Source organism: Thunnus albacares, chromosome 14 (assembly GCF_914725855.1).
Source record: "Thunnus albacares chromosome 14, fThuAlb1.1, whole genome shotgun sequence".
Lineage (NCBI taxonomy): Eukaryota > Metazoa > Chordata > Actinopteri > Scombriformes > Scombridae > Thunnus > Thunnus albacares.
The window spans coordinates 17672699-17700122 of record NC_058119.1 but is presented as its reverse complement, the minus strand read 5'-3'; the positions used below and the strand labels follow the sequence as shown (position 1 = coordinate 17700122).

The 27424-nt window shown below is 39.7% G+C and overlaps 1 protein-coding gene across 3 annotated transcripts; it reads right to left on the bottom strand.

Moving 5' to 3' along the window:
• Positions 1 to 109: 109 nt before the first annotated feature.
• On the bottom strand, positions 110 to 25617 carry col17a1b (collagen, type XVII, alpha 1b). Of its 3 annotated transcripts, none has more exons than XM_044373232.1 (56): positions 25198 to 25617; positions 23874 to 23938; positions 20834 to 20884; positions 20579 to 20683; positions 20012 to 20314; positions 19855 to 19911; positions 19717 to 19752; positions 19541 to 19591; positions 17470 to 17607; positions 16029 to 16703; positions 15350 to 15433; positions 15159 to 15221; positions 14867 to 15025; positions 14422 to 14514; positions 14292 to 14336; positions 14054 to 14197; positions 11754 to 12356; positions 11593 to 11643; positions 11459 to 11476; positions 11298 to 11324; positions 11122 to 11184; positions 10931 to 11026; positions 10748 to 10810; positions 9604 to 9639; positions 9390 to 9443; positions 9270 to 9305; positions 9144 to 9179; positions 8973 to 9035; positions 8406 to 8441; positions 8124 to 8195; positions 8003 to 8029; positions 7850 to 7885; positions 7680 to 7715; positions 7487 to 7567; positions 7290 to 7325; positions 7099 to 7191; positions 6706 to 6786; positions 6499 to 6549; positions 6318 to 6377; positions 6135 to 6194; positions 6024 to 6050; positions 5840 to 5890; positions 5593 to 5679; positions 5425 to 5463; positions 5189 to 5302; positions 4982 to 5101; positions 4782 to 4892; positions 4475 to 4609; positions 4283 to 4393; positions 3885 to 4070; positions 2658 to 2807; positions 2274 to 2501; positions 1944 to 2108; positions 1723 to 1803; positions 1525 to 1608; positions 110 to 1428 (listed from the first exon to the last, which is right to left on the bottom strand). In XM_044373232.1, the coding sequence occupies exons 2-56, from the start codon at positions 23926 to 23928 to the stop codon at positions 1376 to 1378; spliced, it is 5616 nt and encodes a 1871-aa protein (XP_044229167.1). In that variant the 5' UTR covers positions 23929 to 23938; positions 25198 to 25617; the 3' UTR covers positions 110 to 1375. The 3 variants fall into 3 exon arrangements, with proteins under 3 accessions (XP_044229167.1, XP_044229168.1, XP_044229169.1); XM_044373233.1 differs by having other exon boundaries at positions 25313 to 25617; XM_044373234.1 differs by lacking the exon at positions 23874 to 23938.
• Positions 25618 to 27424: the final 1807 nt, after the last annotated feature.

The window sequence follows — 27424 nt, the reverse complement described above, 5'->3', positions numbered from 1 at the left end:
CAGTTCTCTATATGCTGACATTAACATTAACATAGTGTTTTGTCATGAATGCTGGATTTTTATTGGGGTTATTTGAGGCTGTGTCTTGTGAATGACACCATACGGCCCATAGATTTCAAATATTTTTTTATTTTGTTAAGTTACAGCATTTTGATGTGTTGACAGTCGTCATTCTATCACAATGAATATTCTTAGTATATGCATTTTTGATGTCAGATCAAATGTATTTAGTGTCTTTATAAATGGACATTTTTGTTGTAAATAAAATATTGACTGTTTATTTGGACCAAACCTGGAGTGAAATCATTTTAATATCAATTGAGTCATACAAATATCAAGACTCACAAGTCCAAAAATAGATTTATTTGTGTGTCTTTCAAATATATTGATCAAATGTCAATAAATTCATTGACGTAAAACAATCTGGGAACAATTTATAATTAAATCTTTCCAACACTTAAAGGTATAACGAAAATATATGAATTTCAGTGCGATCTCATACAAAAATATACAATCCAATCAGTCATTTCTTAGTGATTATCTGAGTCCCTGTCTCACAACCTTGAAAACAACCTGATTTATTTATTTTTTTACCAACAAACCTTTCAAGTAACAAGTAACAAACCTTTCCTGAATGCAGCAACACGCACACCTTGCCCCAATCCTGCTGCGCAAATTACCTGCAACTTGTGGGACAGTGTCTGCTTCAGATAATGATAACTTTATATATTTTAAAACATAAATCATTTTATAATTTGAAAGGATAATTTCCAGGGTTTTAGAGGCTGGAAGATGGCTTGATTTATGTGGATAATGTGGCAGTATTATAAAATATTGTAGTCTTTCATAAAACATTGAACGGTTACAATGATATAACATTAACAGCTTTTAACACTTATATAGTCCTCAATACAATATAATCCTCAAAAGACAATGAATACAAAAAAAAGTACACCAGACTCTCCAGTCACACAAGCCATGGAAAAAGATGCAAAGTGCAATTAAAAATATCAGCAATTGCTGGCTATCGCCTAAAAATAGATGTTTTCTTAAACAAAGTTGCCCCTGCACAAAGTTTGAATGCAAGCCTCTAACTAAGCAAAGTAAACATTACACACCCACATGTCAAAAACTCAAAAATGTCTGAGTCACAAAAACACTCACCCGCAACTAAATCCATTACTCTACTGAAGCCGTTTTTAAGAGACGTTTGATGCATTTTTTTTTTATTTCCTCAAATAGTCCTTTTCTACAAATTTCTACAAAATAAGGAGCATTTTCTACTACTTGCATCACTACTGTTGAACACCTAAAAAAAATGAAATAAAGACAAGTAAAAATGAAATCTGACATGATCCAGTAGTATGTGAGCTCTTCAGCCACCGTTAGCTTGACGGCGACGCAGCTGATGACGAACCACTTTATTGCCTGCAGTGGAGGAAAAAAAAGGTTTAGTGATGAGTTACATGTATGTGACACTTTTACATATTTTTACACAATTTGACAACATTGGAAGTGTGTTACCTGTGTCCCTCTTCTGCACTCGGTGTGGAATTTGTACAGTGTATGACCCTGGTAGTCCTGGTAAACCTGGGCGTCCAGGATCACCTGTAAACATACAAGACTCTCAGATTGCTTGTTTCCGTCACTTCACTCTACTTTTCTACTCTGACAAATATACAACAGAGTTTTCTCAATGTTATCTATTCCACTGGGCTGTACCCTTTTCTCCTCTGGGTCCTGGATACCCTCTTTCTCCCCTTGGTCCAGGATTTCCTGGAGGACCAGGGATGGTGCCATAGGCTGTGAAAGAGCAAAAGCCCAGATTCAGTGGTAATGAAGCAACATTTTCCAACTACGCTTACATAAGTCCAGATAGTTTTCCATTGCTGTAGAGTTTAATCTGATACAACACGTGGAAAATAATAAATCTGTATCCTTACTTCTGAAGAAGTCCATCAGGTCAGCTGTGACGTTGCCGTAGGACCCAATGACACGGCTGTAGCCAGGTGGTCCAGGAGGGCCAGGTGGACCAGCGGGACCTTGAATCGCTCTTACATTTGCTCTCCAAGGACCCTCAACCAGATAATCCTGCAGGAGGCCTTTATCTAGAGAAAGATTATTATATCTTAAGTGCTGTTGTCACACATGTGGTCATACTTGTTCACTTAATTTCATGTCTATTAGTTCCAATTTATGTATAACAATACAGGTTTTAATTAGTTCCTGAAATGACTAATTCTCTCCATGTTTGGCAGCCACAATCTACTCACTCTTGATGTAGTCCGTAACTTTCAAGGCAACGTTGGAGTAGTCCAGTGTCTCAGTGAGCTTGCTGACGTCGATCTCTCTGTGCTGGGAACCATAGCGAGAGTCACCCTGAGACTGGCTCTGGCTCTGCACGTAGCCCTGGACGTAACCTGGCTCTCCACGATCTCCTTTCTGACCTCTCGGTCCTTGGGGACCGGGAGGTCCAATGATGGTGCGCCGAACGTTGTCACCTGTTAGAAAAGGTTCATGTGTGAGATCTGAGTCATCTGAGCTGACATGGCTGTCTTAGTTTTTACACAAATGTATCCACACAAGCACATTTAAGCAGCTAGGATGGTTATGTTTGAAGACAGACTCATAATCATCTGTGTATGATAGGAGCTCACTGGTCAGATAGTTCTGAATTTCAGCATGGATGGTCTCCCGAGGGAAGTTTCCACTGAAGGAAACCGATCCACTGTGACTGCCTGGTGGACCCTGTGGACCCCGTGGACCTTGAGGACCAGGAGGGCCAGGAAGACCTCTGAAGCCAGAGCCTAAGAAACATTAAATTCAAAAAGTGTAAAAAAAAATGACAATCACTAATGCAACCCCATTTATATCAATGAGGGCAAATGTATGAAACAAGGAGCAGTGAAATTATTAGAAACACACAACCACTGTCAAACAAATAACTGAATCAACACCATTCTAATATGCCAACAAAAACTGAAAGTTACATAACATACAGCAAAGGTAGCATTTAATGCTCCAGTTTTAACCTCTCACTTTGCTGGAGTGACATAAAAGTGTACTTCAGGTTGTGTCAGTACACTGTGACATCATTGTTGGGTGTGGCTACACTTCTGACTACACCCAGCAGTGAAACAGGCTTGAAACGTTCAACCAGAGGGGGCAGCAACACACCGCTTTTCAGCCTAGTGGACCCGATAAACTGGAAACTCCATGTATTGAGAAGTATTATAATGTTAGCACAAGACTGTAGCAGGTAGGGAATGAGGTGAACCCTGCCATATTTAGGTAATTCTCTGTCAGTAAAGCAAGAATTTACATGTTGATTTTCTGTTGGGTTTTTTTCGTTGTTGTTGTTGTACTTTGCATGCGTTTCTGTTTTTTTTTTCCTGTCGTGACTTCAAGGCAAACAAATAATTGGAAATGCGTCTGCAAACACATTGCCTTTGGTTGATGTTTACAAGAAAGTCTAATTTGCTTTGCCATATGTAAATTCTATTTAATTCTGTTTTCAGTAAATATTCTCTCAGGCAGGCAATTATGACAACCATTAAAGTCTTGTCTAAAGTTTTTTCTTCTTTTTTCTTCTTCTAAGTATAAGTGCAATCATTTCACTTGAAGTAGCTAAAAGATGTAATCATCAATACATTTTTAACTGTACTATATTCAGTGTAATAATATTGGTAGGTTGTAGGTAGATTGTTTTACATCTTGTTGTTATAATGACTATTATTCATTGCTAGACATACTTTTTGCCAAAACATTCACAGCTGAGAAGAATTAAACTACTTTATATAATAAATAACTTTTGAATTTACATTAACAGTCAGTCAACCTCACTTTAAACAATAAATTATGTTCACCCAGTTTGCCAGACTCACCTTGCAGGTAACGCTGAATTTCCTCCAAGTTGTATCCGCGACCACCTGCTCCGTATACAGTGGAAGTGGAAGTGGAGGCTCCTGGCGGTCCCTGAGGGCCTGGAGGACCAGGAAGCCCTGGAACACCCGGAGGACCAGGAGGACCATGTTGTACAGCAGAGTTAAGCCATGAGCGGAAGTCTGAATCTGGGTGAGGATGCAAGGAAGATGGTGATTGAGTGACCTTTCCTCAGCTTTACTCAGTGGTGGAGAACATAGATCGTGCTCTGTGTAATTTATTGAGTAAAACAACAAGACGAGCAGTTCTAAATCCAGTTCATCCTGTACAGTTTATCTTCACTCTTTAGGTAAGATAAGGTCAGTGTCTGTCAAAGGGAAAAGTTAATAAATTATCTTACTTCTCATCAGTGCAGTGTAGTCAATCGTAGCAGTAGTAAATCCAAGGCCTCCTGTACTTGCAGGTCCGGGAGGGCCTGGTGGTCCAGGTGGACCTCTAGCAATCCCTCTCTCTGTGAAACAAAAACATTTTGATTGATTGAAGTTCAGGCACCACTTCCGGGGTCAATGTTTTCCTTGCAACCTGTACTTACCATTCATGATGTTGAAGACATACGTAGCTATCTCCTGTACATTGTAAGTGCCAGATATTCCTCCTGATGCCCCTGGTGGTCCTGGTGGTCCTTGTGGCCCTGGTGGTCCTAACACATATCTCCTCACATCATCTCCTGAGCAGATCAAAGCAGAGAGACATAGTTTGGCTCCATGCATAACTCTGTCAGATGAGTGTATGTTGAAGAGCTTGTGCACACACTGGTCTTCTGTAAATGTGTGGGGTGCAGCATGGATCCTATATGTGTCTGACAGGATGCGGCTCAGACTGAAAATGTATGTATGTACTCTGTAGCATGGTGATCAGCGCGTTGACAGTCAGGGATCCAGAGCCGGGGCCAGGAGGGCCAGGTGGTCCTGGAGGACCCTGAGCGCCAATGCTTAGGCCTGAGCCTGAACCTGCAATAGCACAACACAAAATTAAAACATAAAGTACTCCTCACACTGTCATTTAGTGATAGAAATTCTGGGGAAAATCACAGGCTTACGTTGTATGTATGCAATGATGCGAGCGGAGATGTCCTCCATAGAGCCTGAGAAGGTTCCAGGGATTCCAGGAGGCCCAGGTGGACCTGGAGGTCCAGGGATGCCAGCCTGTCTGTTTCTACCTGCATGGAACAAATTAAACATGTTTAACTCTGTTTCGTCTCCTGACAGCCTGTGATCTTGTGATCTTACTTCAGAAAAACACTTACTTAGATAGCTGGCGATGTACTGGTGCATCTCAGTAGAAGAGAAGGAGCCGGGATAGCCTGGAGGGCCAGGAGGACCTGGAGGACCAGGAGGCCCTGAGGTGACTGAGATTGAGCCTGAGGAAAAATAAGATAGTAAAGAGCCTGAAGAGTATAGTTGAACTCAAACTTTAACACCATTCTTGTGATTTTACAAGATAAAAGATGAGAGTCGTAAGGATATTATGATTTTTTTCTACCTCGTGAAGAGCCAGGTAAACCAGGAGCTCCGGTGTCACCTTGGAAATGATTGACAACAACAAAAGGATTATTGTCAGATGATGCACACAGGCAGATACATCTACTCTACAATACAGAAAATAAAGCACTGATTCCTCTCTGAACAGACATTTTGTTGTTAGCTTTACCTTTAATTCCCTGTGGTCCTGGACGTCCAGGAGGTCCAGGTGGACCCGGTGGTCCTTGGATCGCGGGTCCTCCAGCATAAGTTGACACTGTAAGGAAGAAATATACAATTACAGTATATCTATCACACTATGCGCTTAGCATGCTCCACACACATGCTCAGCCCTCCAAGATTTCACAAGTATGGCTTTCTAATCTGATTATGTATGATTTGTGTTTGGATGTTCGTTCGATGGACAAACGACTGACCTCTCTCTGAGGTTCCTGGTCTTCCTGGGTTACCGGGCAAACCTGGTTCACCTGAGACACAAATGAGATGTCACAGTTCAAGATTTGCTCACAACTATCTGTACTGTTATGTAAAGATAGTTGATTACAATTAGTTGATAGTAAATTACGCCAAGATACACATAATTTAAAGAAAGAGAGATACCTTGGTACCCTCTTGGTCCAGGAGAACCTAAAACAATGACAGAAATTTCATGATAAAGTACAAGTAAACTAACAGAGAGGAAGTTGTATTAAATGAGACATAAGAGGTCACCTGTTTCTCCCTTCTGCCCAGGAGTCCCAGGTGGTCCTGGTGGTCCACGATAATATGTTCCTGTAAGAAGAGCAGTGTTGACATGAATACAGTTGTGTCACCATTTTCCAGTGTGTTCTGTGAAGTGCTCTGTTTCTGCTTGTTGCATCCTGACGGAGCAAAAATTCAGATTTTGGATCATACCAGAGCTGGATGCAAAGCTTGAGTCTCCTTTGTCTCCTTTAGGTCCTGGTCTTCCATAACCTATAAGGCAGACATGAGGATTAATGTTTGATACAAAGGATGGATAAGCTTCTTATAATAGCAACCTCAGAATCACAATTTGAAACTGGATTTGATGAGCTCAAATACTTGGCTGTCTGACCTGGAGGACCTTGAGGACCAGGCGGTCCTGGAGGTCCTTGTCTTGAGTCTCCTAATGAAGAAATTATTCAGATGGTCAGTGACACATTTTAAAGAACGTGTCATTGCAGGAACAGAGATTCTCAGATGGTGTCTGACAAATTCCACAAAATCCTTTAAGATAACGACTTTGATGATTTCAAAACAGAGCACATTGTGTCTTACTTACCTGGACGTCCAGGAGGTCCAGGTGGACCTGGTGGGCCTGGTGGGCCAGATACTACTGAGGTTCCACCAGCACCAAACTGCCCTAAAGCAGAAACAGACCAACAACAGACCAAATAAAAAAAACATTTCTGGGGTGTCCTGGAGGTAGAGGGCTTTAAGATGCTGACCATGTAGTCAGCCGAGGGCCTTTGTCGCCTGTAATTCACCGTTTCTCACTTCTCTCATTTTCTGTTTGTCTCTATTGTATCTTATCTCATTAAGGTTCAAATGGAAAGTAGAATTTCTGTTTTTATTGGCAATTCTATGTATATCTGCAGCAGATCATGATATATTGTAGACATTTCTCAGTCCTACATACTGTAGGGTGTCTGGGCTTCATAAAAAGAGGACTCACTCTCAGATCTGGATGAGCTTATAGTTTCAGACGTTCTCACTGATACTCCTGCTTCTCCCTGGTCTCCCTTGTATCCCCTGTCACCTTTAGGACCTGTGAAGACAAACAAAACGCAGCAGCTATGAGACTCTGAAGGCTACATATCCAATGTAAAACACTTTTTTTAAGTCCAGGAGAATGCAATGACCTACCAGGCTGGCCAGGCAGACCAGCAGGACCAATGGGACCTGGGGAGGTACAAAAAAGAAAGATAATAAAGAAATACAAACACTTAAGTTAGCCAATTCAACAGTGATAAGCATTGTTAATTCTGATATGGTGCAATCAGTCATCATGCAGAATGACGTGGACGAGGGCTGGGTTTTTTCTGGGCTGTCAAGCATCAGACCTGATAATCCTGGAGGTCCAGCAGGGCCGGGAGGACCAGAAGGTCCAGGTGGTCCTGGGATACCCACAGAGGTGGAGCCAGCTGGAAAATAACAGTAATGGTCAGATATCTTCAAAACTATAGTCTAATCAATGGCTTGTAAATAATCTCATAATCTAATAATAATAATAATCTGTTGTTCATGCTTTGTTACCTGCATTAATGATTCTTCCTGCTTGACCCATTTCACCTAAAATAAGACAGACACATTTCACACTTCTAATTAATTGCACAGAGCTGCAGGGTTTTAGAAAGTATGACAGTTTTCTGCTGGAGAAGGCCTTTCTGATTTCATTAAACCACTAGAGTTGACAGGAGTTGTACCTTTGGCCCCTGGCTGTCCTGGATTCCCTGGTATTCCTAAAAATAAGATGTGAGAATGTAATGACAGCGTTTAAAGCAAAGAATCTGGAGCAAAATACTCCACAGAGTTCATAATTAAACTACAATGTGTGTTGTGTGTGTGTTGACCCGTACCTGGTGGTCCTTGAAGCCCAGGTGCTCCTAGAGAGAGTGAGGAATTATAAATATATCTCATTATATTGTCCACTAAAGATAAATATCATGTTTCATAAGAGCGACAGCAAGTTCACTTTACCTTGAAGTCCAGCATCTCCAGGAGGCCCAGCAGGACCCCTGAGTCCAGGCGGTCCAGCAGGCCCTTGGTCACCTGAGGGCCAAATATAAAAATATAATTTAAGATCATAAAGATTTATTTGATTTATTTTAACCTAAAAAGCAAGAGGAATAAAAGCTTCTGCTATTAGCTTGACCATAATATATTCAAGAGTTGTAACCTCTGATGTAATGTCCTTGTGCATATTAAAATAATATTTAAATAGGTGTATTAGTAATGCTTAGACAGTCATGACTCATTTACCTCTTGAGCCTTTTGCACCATCTTGGCCAGACAGCCCTGATGACATAAAAGGAAAATAAAAAAACACATATTCTGGTAAATATCAATCCATAAGTCACTCTAAAAGCAAAAACATTTGTTGCAATAGTCTGTTTTTCTTTTCAGGGTCTGTTATTCCTTAAATAAACAGTAGAGGGAGCAGACTCCTCTCTGCTGCCTCCTGGTGGATGGAGTGTGTTACTTTGCTTAACTAACTAATTTTAAACAGCTTCTATAACTCATTTTTAAAGGTGTAGAAGTAAAGTTATTTTTAAAAATACATAATATGAATGATTGAGTATTTATTCTACTTTCTTAGATGGATGAAACATTTGGTACGATCACACTCATCACCTTAAAGGATAGGTTCACAATTAATGTATGAACAGGAATGATTATGGCAAGAAAAATTAATTCACTGTTCATTTGGGGACCTGACTATTGTTTTAAGACAGACTTGAAAAATTGTGAACTCATTCTTTAATTCAGTGCAATCCACTGAAAACATAATTAGTGGGAAAGTCTGAGGCTGGGGGTCCGTTGACTCACCCATCGATCCCTTGGATCCTTTCTCTCCAGCTGGCCCAGACAGACCTGGTAAACCAGGTTCACCTGAAGAGTGGGACAACTGGATTAAGAAACTCACATAGACTGCACAGGGTCAATAACATGTCAATTTGACAGCTACAAATATAGTTTTATTTACAAAGCTGTACTGACCTTGCAGACCTCTGAGACCTTTGTCACCAGGTTCACCTAAAATAAACATGAATTAAACAACAGTTAGAAACATTTACTGACCCCACAAGTCTTATAAACGTCTGAGGAACCTACTGTACAACACACCTTTAAGTCCTTGAAATCCAGCAAGCCCTCTGTCGCCTGCAGAGTCAGAGAGTGAGTGTAATTAACATTATTACAGCATATAAAATAATTTTGCTATCTGCACATTTCCATGTAACCTACCTTTAGCTCCAGGAGCCCCTGCCTCTCCACGGAAACCTTGAAGACCTGGTTGACCTGTAAAGAAACAGTTCATGTAAAATGCCAGGGATTAAGACTAGTCACCGCTAACAGTGTTTTCACTTGGTGCTGCTAAATTTGAGATAATATTCACCTCAGTGGGTGTTTCTGTAATGACTGTAATGCTCTGAAAGAATGAGAACAGGAAGAAACTCACCTGGTGGTCCAGAAAGGCCATGAGCTCCAGGTTCACCTAGAGCAAAGATGAATAATTAAAATCAAGGAAAAATGCAGTTTAACAGGAACATTATTATAGTCATGCCCAACACTCATGTGAAACTAACATCTAACATTCACAGTGGAATTAAGAACCGACACAGACAATGATGTAAAATTTTACTAATTTTACATCATTTCTTTCTTTCTTAATTTTAATGTGACTATAAGACAGTATATACAGCGGTGGCTCCAAAACTTTGTAGTCTGACAAACCCTCACAGTGCTATCAGATTCATCCACTCTGCTCATCATGTTTCAATTTCAGCACCATACCTATCTATTTTGACTATTTTTGCTAACTAGTTCTCTCACTCTTACAGCTGACTCAGGCTGGTGGGACGTGTGTCCTGTGCATTCAGCCAATCATAGCTGGTAGTTTATTGATTATTGTGACAATAAATATACTAAAGATCAGCCTCACACTAATTTGTTGTCCTATCTGTGTTCATTTTACTCTTAAACACAAATATCTGGATATATATATTAGATATGTATCCACATGTATGTATTCTGTTGTCCAAATTAGTTGAGCTATTCCACAATCTTTCCATAGTTTTAGTGATTTGAAATCAATAATGGTAAATAGGGGCAGGACAAAATGATGGGCAGAATCAATCTTAAGTTTAGGACATCAGTTAGAGAGATAAACATGGAATGGTATTGCAGGCGGTGTCCTGTAATTAAAGAGTTTGTCAGAGAACAGATTGATTTTCAAATTGAACATCCCAGTTGTGCTCAAAAGTCTATGAATGATTATCGGTTAAAATATTGATTTGAAGCAACTGGTGCAGCAGGAGGTGACTACTGTAAATACCTTTCATTTTTAAATTTTATGTGCATTTTTAGTATTAAGCACTGGGTTTGTGTGCATCTAGAAAGGGGTCTTGCTTGCTAATGTGGCGTTATTAGCAAACTCACTCTATGCTGCCACCTGGTGGAGATTATAGTTTTTACACCATGAGGTAATAAACTGATGCATTTTTGTCAGCAAGTCAAACCAATAGAAATTTGATGAAAAAACTACTTCACAATTAGATATTTTTGTTCAACTTTTTGAAAAAATTGAAAAGTAAGGTTCTCACCTTTTGGTCCAGCCAGGCCGGCAGGTCCCACAGACCCAGGAACCCCTGGATCTCCAGGAGCACCTGCAGAAACCAAAGAAATGAGATTCTGCAGTTACACAACCTTGGTGATCATGTTCAGCTGGGTGTAATTATTATTCACTAGTAAATGCAGAAGTTGTGTGAGCTGTATCTAAGACGTACCTCTGTCACCTTTTGTTCCAAAACCTGGTTCACCTCTGGGGCCAGCCGGGCCTTCACGACCCCTGATACCTGGTGGCCCCTCGAGTCCATGATCACCTGATCAGATATTTTAAAATCAGATACTTGCTTACTCTAAATAAGCCAAACAACGTACTTGTATCATGCATTTTGAACCGAACCGCTCTCTGTACCTTGGCTTCCTTTCTGTCCTTTCTGACCGTCAGCGCCTGGGTGGCCCATCGCACCAGGAGGACCTGAGGTCAAAGGTCATGGTAAGTAAAATGACATCATGATCCTGCACATTATTCCTGAAAAAAGATGAAATACTGGTAATGACTCAAGGAAAATGTTAGGCATCATTCCTCACCTGGCATTCCAGGGAAACCAGTATCTCCTGTGACAAGAAAAACATATATCTGATTATGACGACAGTAGATCAGAAACAAATAAAAATTCAACAGAACAGCAGAATTAAAACCGAATAAATCTGAAAAAGATTTATAGCAGTTGATGGTTTTGCTGCCCGACCTTTAGATCCAGTGTCCCCTAAAAGAAGAAGCAGAATAAACATAAATTAACATAAAATAAACACAGCTCCTGGTAATTAATTTAAAAAGGGTAAAAGTTTAGATTTTATGAGTATAATAATATTTAAATTTCACCTTTAGGTCCAGGCAGCCCTCTCTCTCCCTGGACTGAGGATACTAGAAAAGCTAAAAGACAAAACAACCATTCAATGAACATGATTGATTGTATGTGTGTGTGTGTGTGTGTGCGGTGTAAGTGGATGCATATTCATGTAGTCAGTATAAATGTGCAGTACCTCTGAATGCCTGTGACTGCATTTCCGATCTTAGCATGTGCTGGACGGTCACCTGGAGAGCAGCAACATCGATGTGTCCTCCACTTACACCTGTCCCGAGGCCAGTGAAGACGGCGCCACCAGTGCTAGTGCCATGACCGAAGCTGGTGCCACTAGTGCCAGCGCCACCACCGAAGCTGGTGCCACTACTGCCAGTGCTACCACTGAAGCTAGTACCACTGGTGCTGGTACCACCACTGACGCTGGTGCCGGCACCTCCAGCACTAACTCCAATGGTCCCACTGGCACCACTGGCACCACCGGCACCACCTGCACCACCGGCAGCACCAGCAGCACCAAAGCCAGCAGTGCCGATGTCATTGCCACTTGTACCAGTGGAGCCACCAGCACCAGCCACTCCGATTCGTGTTCCGGTACCGGAGCCCGAGCCTCCTCCAGCAGCGAGGTGTATGTCAGTGTGGGAGCCACCCGCACCAGCTGCACCACCCGCATAGGCGTTGATGTCATTGGAAGAACCTGACAGACGACTGGTATGAGCAGCAGCAGCCGAGGCTTCAGCCTCCAGAGTAGCCACTCGATTCTTCAGCTTTCTCACGTCCTCGGCTGAGAAAGGGGCATCAACATTTGTTAGGATTCACACACAAAGAGCTCACATTCAGGCAGAGTTAAGAAATGATTCTCAGTCTGTTGTTTAACATCCAAATATAGTGTTTCCCACAGGTCAAAAACATATCAGTAGTAGCTGCCTCCTGGGTTTGGGTACTCCAACAAGCCATCATTTTATAGTTGGTTGCAAAACAGCATTTCATCCACAAACTAAACTCTGATTAGGGAAGTCACTTTTCCAACCTGACTGCACATGAATGCACCGTTTTGACAGACTTTTCTATCAACTAAATTTCCAAAAAGACTTTAGAAAGAAAGAAATAATACACAAAAATACACATTATGGATGGGGTGGGGGGTAACATATTTGGGTAAGCCACCAAAATAACTGATAAATATTGTACTAAATAATTGATTATTTAAGAATTTCAAGAAGAATTACTTTAAAAATTAATGAACCGTAAAGATAACACATAGCAAAATATTGTAGTTGTTAAAAAAAAATCAAGTTGTTAAATTACATCCAGACAACTTTGGAAAAAGAAGATGTTTGAGTCCAAAACATAATATTCAAATTATAAATACAATACATATTTACAGATTAGATACAGATGTGATCACAGATCCAAACCAGAAACCTGTACTCTTGCTGAATAATGTGCTGGTTGGTGTTAATTTCAGTGCGTAAAAGAAGCGTAAACTTCAAAACAAAGTATTTTGACTAATTGTTTATTCAAATCATTTTTGATTGATTTGTCCTGATTTAAACTCTTTGAACTACAGTCATCTGTTCGCCTGTTCTGCCTTTTCCCACAATATTCTGCCAAAACCTCATTAACTAAAGCCAAAAAGCCCAAATAACACAACCAATATGATCTGCCAGATCACTAAAGAAACCAAGTTATTGAAAAAATGAGAGAAAACAACTTTGGTACGGTGCCACATGTTCACACACCTGTTACTACTTCATATTCAGCTTAAAGTATTTATCTGTTTGTCAGTCAATGAGAAAAACTAAAGATATAAAGACTTTTTTGAAACTGCATACACACACTGTAGTGTAGTCACACTAAACATTGTGTACTTTCTGATTACACTTAGGTTGTATTTAAAATAATTGAAAAAAGAACCTGAAGACAGTAAATATATGTTCTCCACTGGATTCACAGTTTATGATAATTTTGCTAATCGTGTGAATCAATCAGTAATTTCTTATGTGTCTTATTAAATGTGCTCAGCAGGTTTTGATGTGCATACTTTATGTAAAAATAAACCTCAAATCGAAGAGAATGCAAATGTTATTCCAGGTTTGTACACATTGAATCAGGATGAATCCACATCAACGGCTCTCCTGCTGCAGGGGAACAAACTGGAGTCTGTGATGTCATCAAGCAGCAATTTCTGGAGCTGCTCCACTGACAATGAATGTCAGGCCGACTTTATGGCAGCGGGACAGAGCCCAGGGATCAAATTTCCAGGGAGAGGAGTACATTTACGGTCTACCAGCTCTTTGCAGCACTGTGAAATAATGCTCACATGCCTGTAAAAGCTAAAACACACATTTCATTGCCTCAAAAACAGTCACTCCCAAGCACTTCATTACAGAGCAACACCAGAGAGTATCGCATGACTCCCAAGGTTTTTATCATCATCCCTGAATTCAAATTTCAGGATGTTTCATAATTGATCCTCACCCAAGGCAATGAGCCCAAAGAGGAGTCCCAGCAGGAGCAAGGAGAGGAGGAGGAGACCCAGCAGCCATTTCCACCAGGAGCAACACGCGTCGGAGCAGCAGCACAGTCCTCCGCCTCCGAAGATGCCGCTGTCCCTGTGAATCTCTGAAGACGGAAGAAAAAGACATGTTCTCACTTTCAAAAACTAAAATATTCACCATCCTGAAAATATCAACACACATGCAATCAAACAACATACCTGCATAGGTGGCTTTGTCTTTCATTACAACTCCAGATGATCCATCTAGTGAATTAATTAATAATGGTTACTGATTTTGTCAATTAATGTCATTTTTTTATTACTAAAGATGTTTTAAATGAGCACTCACAGTAAGAGTTGCCTGTCTCTGTCTTCAGTGGAGCTGTCTCACTGTAGCTTGAAATAAGCTTCTCTTTCTTTATGGAGTCTCCTGAAATCGACCCTGTTAAAAAAAAAAAACAACATTCATTAGAAATCATTAGTACAAGTTGAATTCTCTTTGGGTTGTTTCAGCTATTTCGTTGCAAAACAGAAGTGTTTGATTTGTGTTGTGATGGTTTAAGAGAACTGAGCAGATCCAGGAAGCTTAAATGATTCCTTTAACAGCCTCCAAGTGAGCAGTATCAGGGTTGCTTAATGTGTTATTAATGAAAATAGAATAGTTGTATTCTGTTTAAATATGTTTTACAACTTACTGTGATCATGGGAATTTGGGGATCTAAGATTGGGTCCAAAAAATGTTCAGAAATTTGATTAAGGTGAAAGAAAATTAAGTGTTTTAGCAGCTGACTGACCTCCTCCTAAATGAACGCTGCTGCCGCTGGTGAACTGCTTGCCGCTGTCTTTGGCCAAAATGAGTATTTCTGCGTCTCTCTTGACTGGAACATTCTCCTTTTCAGAGATCAGGAACTTATAATCTTTCTTATATGCATCTTCAGTTTGGGATCTAGTGGCTGAGAACAAAAACAACAAAAACAGGTTGTTACTGCAGGAATCGTTTAACAGAAAGTGACTCACTTTCAAAATTTGAGAATTGCTTGAAGTGTGAAAACATTTTTTCAGCTAACAGGACAACTTTGTGCTCACTTGTAGAGACTCCAGTGCTGACGACACCACCACCATTTGACACGTTCTTCTGAACACCATAACCTGCAGAGACAAAAACACGAGCATGGAGATACTGACATAATAAAGGCACTATATTCAACATTTATTGACTGCAGAATATTGATAGTGTCAAGATACTGTGGAAATTTTTAGGAGATGTGTCATCGTACCTCCGAGATTAGCATTTACGTTTGCTCCACTGGTGGTGAGAACACTGCCAGAAGTGGGCGCCAGATTATTCTGAAAGCCGTAAACTGCGAACAGAGATGTAGAATTAAACACTAGAGCTGCAAATAATGAATATTTTCATCAATCTGTTTATTTTTCTTTGATGGACTAGATTTGATTTTTTTAAAACACACACATTAAACACTCCAAATATGCACAGAATGAGACAAAAATGAAGAAAATCAAAACAAAAACAGACATGGAAGCAACCATGACCCAGAATATAAAAACTAAGGTGAATATAAGTTATTTCCAAATGAACTTTTAGGTCCATAAAATATTGAAACATGTCCATCACAGTTTCTGAGGTGATATCTTCAAATTGCCTGTTTTGTCTGACAAACAAATCCAAAGATATTTAATGTAAAATGATAATAAAAAAGAGAAAAGCATCAAATATTCACATCTGAGAAGCCTGAACCAGCAAAAGTTTTACATTTTTGCTTGATAAATTACTTCAATGATAATAATTAAGTGAAAGTAGTGTAGATTAACTGACTGTCTGATTGTTTTAGCGCTAATAAAGACAAACCCTCCACTAAACGTTCCTCACTAACTTTCTAATAAAATGACATTTCACCTGCAGGTAACAGGTGATACTTGGGAGACGTTTGGTCTCACCTGACAGGGACGAGGGTGAGGTGGGGCTGAGGGGTGAGGATCCTCCTGGCATGTTGTTGGTGCCGCCCTGGTATGTGTAGCTGCTGGTGTTGCCAGTGACCACCGTGGCGGAGGAGGAGGGCAGGGTGGAGGCAGACCAAGAGAAAGACGGAAGCAGAGCATCCAGTGTGGAAGTATCATACTGGCCGGTTCTGACCCCGGCACTGTACTGCTCTGATCTCAGACTAGTATCATACTGGCCGGATCTGACCCCGGCACTGTACTGCTCTGATCTCAGACTAGTATCATACTGTCCGGATCTCACCCCAGCACTGTACTGCTCTGATTTCAGACCAGTATCATACTGGCTGGATTTTACACCAGTATCGTACTGTCCTGAGCACAGACCAATATCATACTGGCTTGATTTTACACCAGTATCATACTGTCCTGATTTCAGACTAACGTCATACTGGCCTGATCTGACACAAGTCTCACACTGTCCTGGTTTCAGACTATCATACTGGCCTGATCTGACACCAGTACCATATTGCCCCGATTTCAGGCTGACATCATATTGGCCTGTTTTCACACCAGTATCAAACTGCCCAGATGTCAGACCGTTATCATACAGGCCAGATGTATCAATGGTGTTGAACCCGCCTGATGTCACACCAGAGCCAAACGAGGTTGAAACTGCGGGAGAGAAAAACAAAACAAAAACAGGAAGGCAACAATCAAGAAGATATAAAGTTTATCTCACTTAAACTTAACCGCCTCTCATGTTTGCTCATTTCAGTTGAGTCAAAGTTTTTATAAAAGATAAATCTCCTGGTGAGTTTTCAAAGAGGTCCTTTAACAACACTTCCTGCAGTTTTGAAAGTATTTTCACAATCTTCAAAGACTCCTCCGTCCATCTGGATCAAGAAATATTCTGTCCACTCTGTCCATGATGCAAAAAATGTTTGACATGTTTCCACAGCTGTGTCTTTATTTAAGTAAGACGGCAGCCAGAAGTGCCATTAAACATAACAACATGAAAAAAATGATATATTTATGTTATTTTTTCATACATTTTCATAACTTATAATGTATTTTTCTTTTGTTGTACAAAACAAAACAAGCACAGAGTTACTGTATGTCACTTCTGCTTACCATCTTTTGGATTAAGAAATCAGTTGCGACTAAGAAAACAGGTTTTAATTCTTTTATATTGTACAATGGACAGAAGGTTTTTTTTATCCAAATGAAGAAAAGTCTTTCAGGATTCTGAAAATATCTTAAAAACTGCGGTGAGCGTTGTTTAACGTGTGAGTTCACCAGGGATTATCTTTCAGAAGAACAGGTGCTGAGCTGTGTGACTAATACGTAACAGTAATACATGAGGCCACACTGAACCATATATCTTTGAGAGGGAGACAAAGTGTCTGTGCATGTGTGCGACTCTGGCGAGGGTGTATACCCGACTGAGAGGCCACAGAGATGGTCTTGGTTTCCACGCTGGCTTTCTTGGGAACAGGCAGGGTCCCGGAAGAGCGAGTGGGGCTGACACTGCTGGAGCGACCCTTCAGTAGCTTCTTCACATCATCCAACTCTGTCCCTGTAAAAACCAAACTCACCCTGTTAACCCTTAACACTGATTACCAGAATACTTAACATGCCCTACAGTACCTCACTCTGAAAACTTTGTTTCAGTGTACACTTACTCCAGTACTGTACTTATGTAAACCTTTGAGGTACCTCTAATGTCATGCTACTTTATTTCTTCTACTCAGCTAAATTTCAGTGAGAAATATTGAACAATTACTTTTATTTGACAGCTATTGTCACTAGTTTCTCTGCAGATTTAGAGTTAACAGACACAATATGATACATTAATACAGATCAAACATGATAAATACTTAATTTGCTCAATTTTGTCCAACTGCAACATTCAAATACTGAAATCATGTTAATGCATAATTGATAGTAATCCAACAATATATACAGCACAACTATAAAATACGTTGACAGAGGCCACTGTTCATAATTCATTGTTCATAATTTGATGGTAGTACTTCTGTTATTTTACTGAAGTGAAATTTATTCTGAATGCAGGACTTTTACTTGTAATAAAGTACTTTTACATGTGGTTTAATAGGTATTGAATTGTATTACTTAAGTAAAAGTAGCAACAGACTATTATATAAATACTCCTTTACAAATAAAAGTCCTGCACTCATAATTTTACTTAAGTAGAAGTACAAAAATAAATAAAGTATCTTCTTTCATCCAAAAAAAACCAAAAAACGTTACTGGCGCATCAAATCACAGACCAGCCATCTCAGTAACAGCTTCTTTCCACAGGAAGTCAGGTTGCCGACGCACCCACATGCACTTTGTTGTTATCATGGACTGTATATTGTGAATATAATGTATGTATATGAATGCACTGTGTACATAGTCTATGTAGGTCTGTAGTGTCTTTTTACTGGTCTGGGATTATGTGTCCTTTGTGTTAAGGCAGAGAGTCAAAGCACAAGTATTTCATTGTATTTTTAACACACATGACAGTAAAGATGGGCTTGAACTTGAACTTGAACTCGAAGTAAAAATACTCATTATGTTATTGTGTAAGCAGTGTTCTAATGTTGTTGCTGTAGGAGGTGGAGCTCATGTTAACTGTTTTATACACTGCTGGGTAATTTGATCTGTAATAATAATGAGCCAATTAAATGTTCTGCATGTGAAATCTTAATCTTCTTGAGTACGTAATAATTATAATCTGTTGAATAGATGCAGTGGAGTGAGAATATTTGTCTCTGAAATGTAGTGAAGCAGAAGTATAAAGTAGCATAAAATGGAAATACTCAAGGAAAATAAAAGTACTTTACTTGAGTAAATGTACTACATTCCACCTCTGATTTTTAAACTGTTAGGGCTGCTATTTTTTCTTCTTTCACTGCTGGTGAAAAAGCAGAAAAAGCCACAGAGCAATCTGACACCCGGCTGAGGTGGGGTTAAGGTGGCACAGAATGACTAACAGTTCAAAAATGTGGATAAAATCAGGGCAGTTATTCGCTTTAATCAGCAGGGGGAGTAATCAGTCTCTACAAAGCTTTGACTCTCCACTGTTGTTATGTTCCTAATGGGAGGCACACAGTGCAAGCAGTGAGTCATGTGTGCCATTGTTGCCACCACAAATCTGCACATTAACTTCTTGCCCACATGAGCAGAAGGCAAATAAACCTGCTTTGTTTAAATCTCGCCCTTTTTCTTTTCTGCTGATGTATATCTTTTGTCTAGGGAACTGCACACGTGTTACTAATTTAAATTTCGCGTGCTTAAGTGTGCATGTGAGAAGTGGAAGAGAAGGGAAAGTAAGTGATATACTGGATGGTGAGGTTTTGAAGCATTTGAACAGCAGCATAATTCAAAAAACACGCTGCTCTAAAGTGACCCGATGAACACACGCAAATGAAGACGCTTTGTTGCTTCTATGAGGAATTGCATAACCGGCAGCATATGGATCCATGTGTCTCAAGTGGTCTTACATCTGGAGGCTGAGGGGGAGGCACTTTGTAATCTGGCTCTGATCTCACTCTCTGGAAAAAAAAAAAAAAAAAAAATCACAACACACAATGGACAACGAAATCCTGATATAATAAAACGTAAGTCAGTACAATAGATAGTCAAACAGGACAGAAATAAAGACAGGAAGAATGAATACCTCTGCTTTCGCTCCTCCCTCGTGTGGTGCTGGAGCCTGAAAAGAAAACAGACAGAAAAATGAAAAAAAAAAACAAAAACATAAATACACATAAACACATAACAAGGATGAAGCTGGAGGTATTTCACTCTCACTTACAGTAGTTTCCATAATCTTTGCGTGTGAATTCTGGAGAGGAATTTGCACTGGAACTTCCTAAAAAGAAACCAAACAATAGCTTAAAAGCAATATAAACAGCACCCTTGACAGTGCCCAACGGTTTCCTCTATTTAAGCTTTTGTGATGCCAAGCTCACCATCGTAACCTCCCGAGCGGCTGGATACGGTCTTCCTCTCCCGGAAAGCTGGCGACAGGCCCCCACGTGATGAGCCAGCAGTCTGCGTTCTCCTGGCACCACCAGACGAGCTGGACCTGACCTTTGACACCGAGCTGACGAGATAACTGCCACCGCTGGTGCCGCCTCCGCCTCCGCCGCTTCCGCTTCCGTAACCTTCCCCGTCTACATAGCTCCCCCCTCCATCACCTCCTCCTGAGGAGTCTCCTCCGAGGTAAACTCCTGAGGAGGAGCTGTAGCTACTGGTATTCACACCTACAGAGGCTGGAGGGATGCGTACAAGTTATTTTGGATTTCCTGTAACTCTATCATCTCTGCAGAGTAAACAGGAAAATATCTGAGTCACACTAAGGAAGTTCTTAAAAACTGCAAGTGAAGGGAAACGTTAACGATACACAAACTCAGAAATTACAATGTGTACTAGTTTAATTCTAGCAGGAGTTAAAAATATGACATTCAGCATTTCACAACGTTTCTGAAGACAACCACTTCCCAATTCTTTGACCATGAGTGGAAATTTGCTCTCACATGAAGAGAAATAAGTTCCACTGTTCAGGGTTAAGACATTCTTCTCCAAGCTCAGCCCTCCAGCACCGCTGGACATATTCCTGTGATTTGATCCGCTGGTTCCCTCTAGCAACGAGAAGACACAAAGCAAAACAAGGAGAAGCTGTTACTCATCGGGTGCTTCCCTCAGACCTGCTCGGCTATAATTATTGTATTATGCTTTAGTTTACTGCCAATTATCAAAGCAGGGATGATGAGGAAAAAAGAGACACTCACTTGGTGGCAGAGAAGTCAATCTGGTTGTGGAAGTTACAGTTTCTGTCACAACTGATAGCGAACAGAAAGAAAGAAAATGAATACAGTGTGTGCACTGTGCAGTATACTTCATGTTCATTCCTGTATACATGATCTATAGAGAAACCTGTATAATCCTGAATTTAAACTATGTTAATCCCAGTTGGCAGGTGTTGACTGGAGTGTTGAATGACTGATTATGAGCTTTGACGCTTCCAGAGTTGAATTAATGTGACTTTGATTGATTTACAAGTGTTGGCAGAGTTAGTGTAGCGCAACTGTGCTGCTGTAGTACAATGTGGTACCACTAATAAGGCATTGTTTATAAAGGGTTTATGAGCAGTAATGAACTATGTTTACGTTTCTAAGTTGAGAAGAATCCCTCTGCATAGTGTTTATCTTCCTCCAGCAGGACATTTGCTTTCTGTTTACATTGTAAGAGACTCATCACCTTGTATTAAATACTTTACTAATGACTTTATTTCTTAACCATTAAAGGCCCTGAGAGTTTACTTCCTCAACCATCTTCTCACTATGAATGAGCAAGTGCTACATGAACATGCCACTGTCTGCCAAAGTTCGAACCATTTTGGTTATTGGGCTTTCTGAGATGTCTGTGTTCGTAGTTTTTTCACTGTTTTAAAGCGGCGGGGCTCAGCTGGAACAATGTGATGTCATATACTTCTACCCACCAATCAGGATTCAGCGACATGTGACTCAGAATCTGGGGACTGATCAAACCACACCCTGATGAAACAGATTAACTGAGGTTTTGAGTGTTAACGTTTTAATAAATAATAACTTTAAGTTTTCCATAAGTTTAAATTTGATTGTCACTTATTTAATCGTGACTATTTATTGTTATAGAAAGATACTTAGGATTTCAATACAAGTTTTCAGGAGCTTTTAATAAAGTCATTAGTTACAGCATATAAACACTCTATAAAGGGTGTCTTTTTATTATGTTATTGTGTTATAATTGATACTGAAATTTCTAAATGTTGAGTCTAATCAAGTGTATATTTAGTTTAATGTGTCAAATGTGGACGTTATTCATACATGAAACACTGAAAATTATATTTTGCAGGTAAGATTAAAAACTGGATTTGCAAAAAAAAAACATCAGTGGTGTATTTATGTACAATGATGAGGTACCTGTTTGTTAATAATAATAGTCATGATAATACATTTTATTTATAAGCACCTTTAAAGTCACCCAGGGACACTTTACAGATCCTAATAAGACAGTCAATACATAATAAAAGATGTTGTCCATTTCATGCTGCTGTATACTTCTACTTCACTACATTTCAGAGGGGAATACTGTACTTTTTACTCCACTGCATTTATCTGACAGATATCATTATTAGTTACTTTGATTTGATTAACTACCCAATAGTATATAAATGAGTTAAAATTATCTCCACCTCAACAAGCTTAAACTTCTCCCACCACTGATGAATATCAACTAAATTATCAAAACAAACAAGTTTATCTGAGAAGTGAGTCTTTTCTGGAGGTGTCACGGTTTACAGTTTTACTTTGACAAAATCTTCTAAGCCCAAGTTCCACGTACTGGGAAATTTCCACATAACAATTATAATCCACCTTCATGACAAATGAGCCGACGACGGCCACAAGATGTGTCTGAAACTTTGGCAGACGTTCCCCAGTAAACAGAGCTTGTGTTAAGATTCCTTTCTGCCCAACTGCATTTTCCAAGGTCAATAATATAATATAATATAATAATATAATATAATAATAATAATAACTATTTCACAGTTGACTCTTGACGATTATGCTGCGAAGTCAAGAGACAAAACAGCAGTAGTTATGATTCAAAAGCTCTTTAGATGATAATGAATGTAAACCGTTGAAAACTTATGAAGTTAAAGTTTGTGCAGGTCCTTTATAATTAACTTGGTGCTAATGATTAATATTAATGACAATCTTCTTCCACTAGGAGGCTTTTTGCTTTCCAGCTGCAGCCTCTTGAGTCTCTTTTACTGCATTCAGTTATAGATAATATATAACTGAATACAGTTGCTGCTCCTCATCCACCTCCTCCTCTTCTGTCCTTTTAGGGACTTCTGTCTGTTTCAAGGTCAAGGCTGAACACTACAGTTGATCGTGCTTTTGCTGTTGTCACTCCGACTTTGAACAGCTTCCAACAAAGTCTTGGAGAAGCCAAGTCAGTGCACATTTGTAAAAATCATCTTCTAACTGACTTATGTTGGCTTTTTTATGATCCTCCATCTTTGATTCATTATCTTGTGTCATTTTTCCTCTTTCTCTTCTCCCTTTTGTAAAGGAAATTGTAACTACCAGTTTGAGCAGCGCTACTGTAAGTTTACCAACTTAACTCGCTTACTTTTAAAAGTGACACATAAAACTAGAGAAGAACGACAGGATTGCTGATTATATGTTTCTCTCGGTCAGCGTCAAGCTTATAATCAGACGTCCCCTGACCTCTCCATCCTCGCCCGTGTCATAAGTCGTTAGTACGAGTTGAGCTGTACTTTTAGATCAAGTTATGACTACTGGAGCAAAAACCAGACACCTCGAGCCCTGAGAATGAGGAATAGAAATGAAAACCAAGACTAGTGAAGTCATGCCGTGTTGTTAGTAACAGAAAGCCCCCAGTAAAGAGAAACAAAAGAAACACCCAAGCAACACCCAAGAAAAGGTTGCAGTGGTATCTAAAAATAAGTGTTTTGGGCTTTTGGGTCTAGACTAACACTATCTATCATTAAGCTCTCAGATGAAAAATCACACTTTCATATCATTTCTTGGTGCATCAAGGTCTGTGGTTTATCCTGAGGCGTTGTATTTGGAAAAATGTGTTGCTGTTGAACTTTTGAAATGTAATTTTTTGATGCTTTAAGCAAATGCAATTAACCTCTGTTGTCTGCATACATCTACGCGTGTAAAAAAAAAAAAAAAAGTGGAGATTTTTGTGATGTGTCTGCCTTTATCTACGATCTACGTTTCAAATCTACAGAAATGAATTCAGAAATCTCACCATTTTCTTCTGACAAGCCTCCTGAGAAGTCCATCTGTCTTGTTAACTCCTCCATCCCATCTTATCTGGTGAGATGAGGATAAAATGTTGACCACTGTCATGCATATACTGCGCCAACTGTTGTTAAACGTTTGCTACTGTGGTTAAATGGCATTCTAGCAACAACAACAAAAAAAAATTGATGGGAAAAGGGCAAAAATGTCACAAGCATTATTCGGGTCAAAGAACAGAGGGCTTACATCTGAGCTAAGTTTACGACATTATTTAGAAATTTCATGCCACTGAAGACTCATCAAATCAGCCTCATGACCACATTTAAAAAAAAACAACTCTATTTGATAAACAGGATTAGGGCAGTTTCCCCTTGAATAACCTGCTTTTAATGACCTCAAAAGCAGAGATGTCCCCAGTGAGTCCAGGTAAATGAACAAAACATTCACCTCTCAGGTCACCTAAAACTTTCCAGGCACGTTTAAATGTCATGTGAATAGCTGATACCACATGAAAAGGCCCCAGAAGTTATAAAGCATCACGATCAAACTACTTATAGACTTCAATAGACTTTGAATTCACTTTGTGTCTTTGAAGAGCAAAACTAACAAAAGAATATGAGAAGCCAGATTCCTGTACAGCTCTGAAAGACCATCCTCTCACCACACCCTAAGAGCCGAGGACATTTAACCACATGTGCTTCATTTGCAGCACACTTATATAGGAACAAAAATGCAGAAATAAACCCAAAGATGGCTTTTTTCCCCCTTTTTTTCCCTCTTTCCTCAAAGCTTGAGCTGCTTAAAGCATAATTTATAGCCCGCTCAGTGCAATTAATGTTTTCAGGAGAGAACTTTTCACTTTTATCATAAATTCACCACTTATTTTCTTTCATGTGCGTACAAAGCTCACCATTATAGCCTGTAACTGATCTGAACAGAGAATATAAAGGCCTGATGTCAGGTCAGGGTCTGTAGTATATTTAGAGGGATGCAAATAGCACAGCAAAGAGAGCATGTAAAACTATCCTGAGCTCAACAGACTAATTTTATAAATACCACAGGAAGAAAAGTGATCCCCAAAAAAACCCCCTACTGAGCTGTAAAGACAAGAGGTACTTCAAGAAGAACTTATAGGAATAAAGTATATAGAGGATTTTGCGCAAATCCATCCAACAAAGCCAACAAATGTGTCTGACAGCCCATCACCAAACTCCCAGAGCGCAGTTATTAGTGCAGAGATGCAACAGCCAGGTGGGGCGAAACATCCTCAACATCCAGCATAAACAAGAGTCTCCAGGTTATTCCAGTGTACTCTTGTCATAAATCCATACCTTCAGCAAAGACGAACAACAATCAATCAAAATCCCGACTCCTCTCAAGATGGACAGTGTGTGCGATCGCGTCCACGCAGAGAGGATAATGCGTTTGTGTATGAAGTTGACGCACCGTGGTGGGATGTTCTTAAAGTCTTCGGTTCTTTTGTGCCTTTTCGCACAACTTTCCCAAGCAAGTCAAAACAGAGATTTGGGCACGCGTCCCAACCGCGCCCATGAACGCTGGAGCTTGGCAGGCAGGTGTAGTAGACGGCACGAAAAGCTGAAGTTAAAAAATACGGAGCCTGAGGGAACCAATTAAGCTTCGGTCTCACCCCTGCAGAGACAGATAGTCTGACTGTGAAAAGCAAAAAAAGGAAAGTGATGAACTCCTCCTGCTGCTTTAGTCACCACTTATCGACACCGCATGGTAAAGTTTTGGGAAAGGAGTGTTTGAGGAGGTGGGATTTTCTCCCTTCTTTTGCTTTTTTTTTTTTTTTTTTTTTTTTTTTTTTGGAAGAGTGTAGGAGTGAAACCATTTCAGGGTATGCTGATATATTGTGTGCAGCAAATCTATCCTGTTGCAGCTGGATCACATCTGGTGCACACATTGGAATAGGAAACAGAACATTTAGCCTATATGGTTTCAGCCACTGTGTAAACATATATTTTTAAGCAGAAAGCAGCATCTAAGTCTCAATATACTTGTCAAAGTAACTAAGTTTAAGCATGTTTGTGTAGCTCTTTAGCTGTTATGCTCTCTACTACTGAGATGAGGAATTTTGATAGTTTTAACAGCTGAAAATCATTTGAAGATGCAGCATCAACACACACCTCAGGGAAGTTTATTCATAACATCCCCATATGAGGGTTGTTTTTAACTGTATGATCATAAGAAAAGCTTCATATCCATCCATCTGCATTTAGGCAATTTTAAGCCAAATTAGATGCTTTATTCTTCCACCGGCAGCCACAAAGCACCAGTAGGATCCCTCACCCACCACACCCTGTGTATAGACATTTCACCCACCCTGCATGACTCACAGCAGAGCATGACTCCAATCTGCTCAAATGAGAGAAAACAAATGGCCCCAAGGACAGTGCACGAAAGGAGGGGCCACTCCTCTCACATCTATGTGCAAGCTTGAATAATGCCAAAGCTAACGGAAAGGGGTTGGTTTGAAACAACAGATTCCAGGTTTGAGGGGGGAACTTTTTTTTTTTTTTTTTTTTTATAAAAAGGGCTTTCCAGCAGCCCTTTTAGAACATGTTTGTGTTGAGGATAACAGCTTTCCAGATAAAGGTTCATTGTGTCTTTGGAACAAGAAGGCAGCAGCCTTTAACTTGCCCAAATTAGGTTTACACCGGCACACAAGTTCAAAAAGAAGTTCTTTACATAGCAAAGAATTTAGGCAGGGGAGGTTTATCAAGATATTGTAACATGAACACATTTATGACTCACTGTGAAAGTGATCTTGACAGTAGGGTGTTGTTAAGAAACCAGAAAACATAACTCATCATGCTACCTTATAAGAACTAGAATAGATATGTTTTTCTTCATAACTGTGGGTTTTAAAGGAATCTCTGTATTTGCACACAGTGTCTGGTGAACTCTCTTGCAGGTATAAAATCACTCCAGTCAGGTAGTTTATTGTTAACAGTAAAAGATAATACAGGCTGGCAATAAAACTTAGGTATTTTGGAGGTTTTGACGTTTTTAAAGAGACAAAGCTGAGGCAACTCTTTTCATTGGCATCACACTTTGTTCTGAGTTAAGCTGGTAAACCTCTCTGGGAAAAATCTCAAAAGAACAGACGAAACAGATTCCAGGAGGGCACTTTGTGTGCGGTCGAGCGGTGGAGAAGCAGCTTGTACCCCCTCAGTGGATTTTATCTGTATATTTACCTGGATACTTGATCCAGGCAAATGTTAAACTAAACTAAACTCTCACCTAAAACGGTCAAGTACAGAAAACTCAAAACTCATCAAAATCTGCATAATGATATAATATTTCTTTGTCTTGCTTACAGTGAACTACCACTGAGGGATCATCATGGTCTTTGGCAAAATATTCCATTTAAATTGTACCTAATTCTGCCTAATTAGCCTACTAATGTCAAATAAACTACTAAAAAAGAACATTAAAAAGAACATAAAACTGAATTAAAGACAATCAGCGCCCTTTCTTTACAACATTCTTCAACTTTCTTAGTTGGAAACGGGACAATTGCATCTTAGTGCTGCC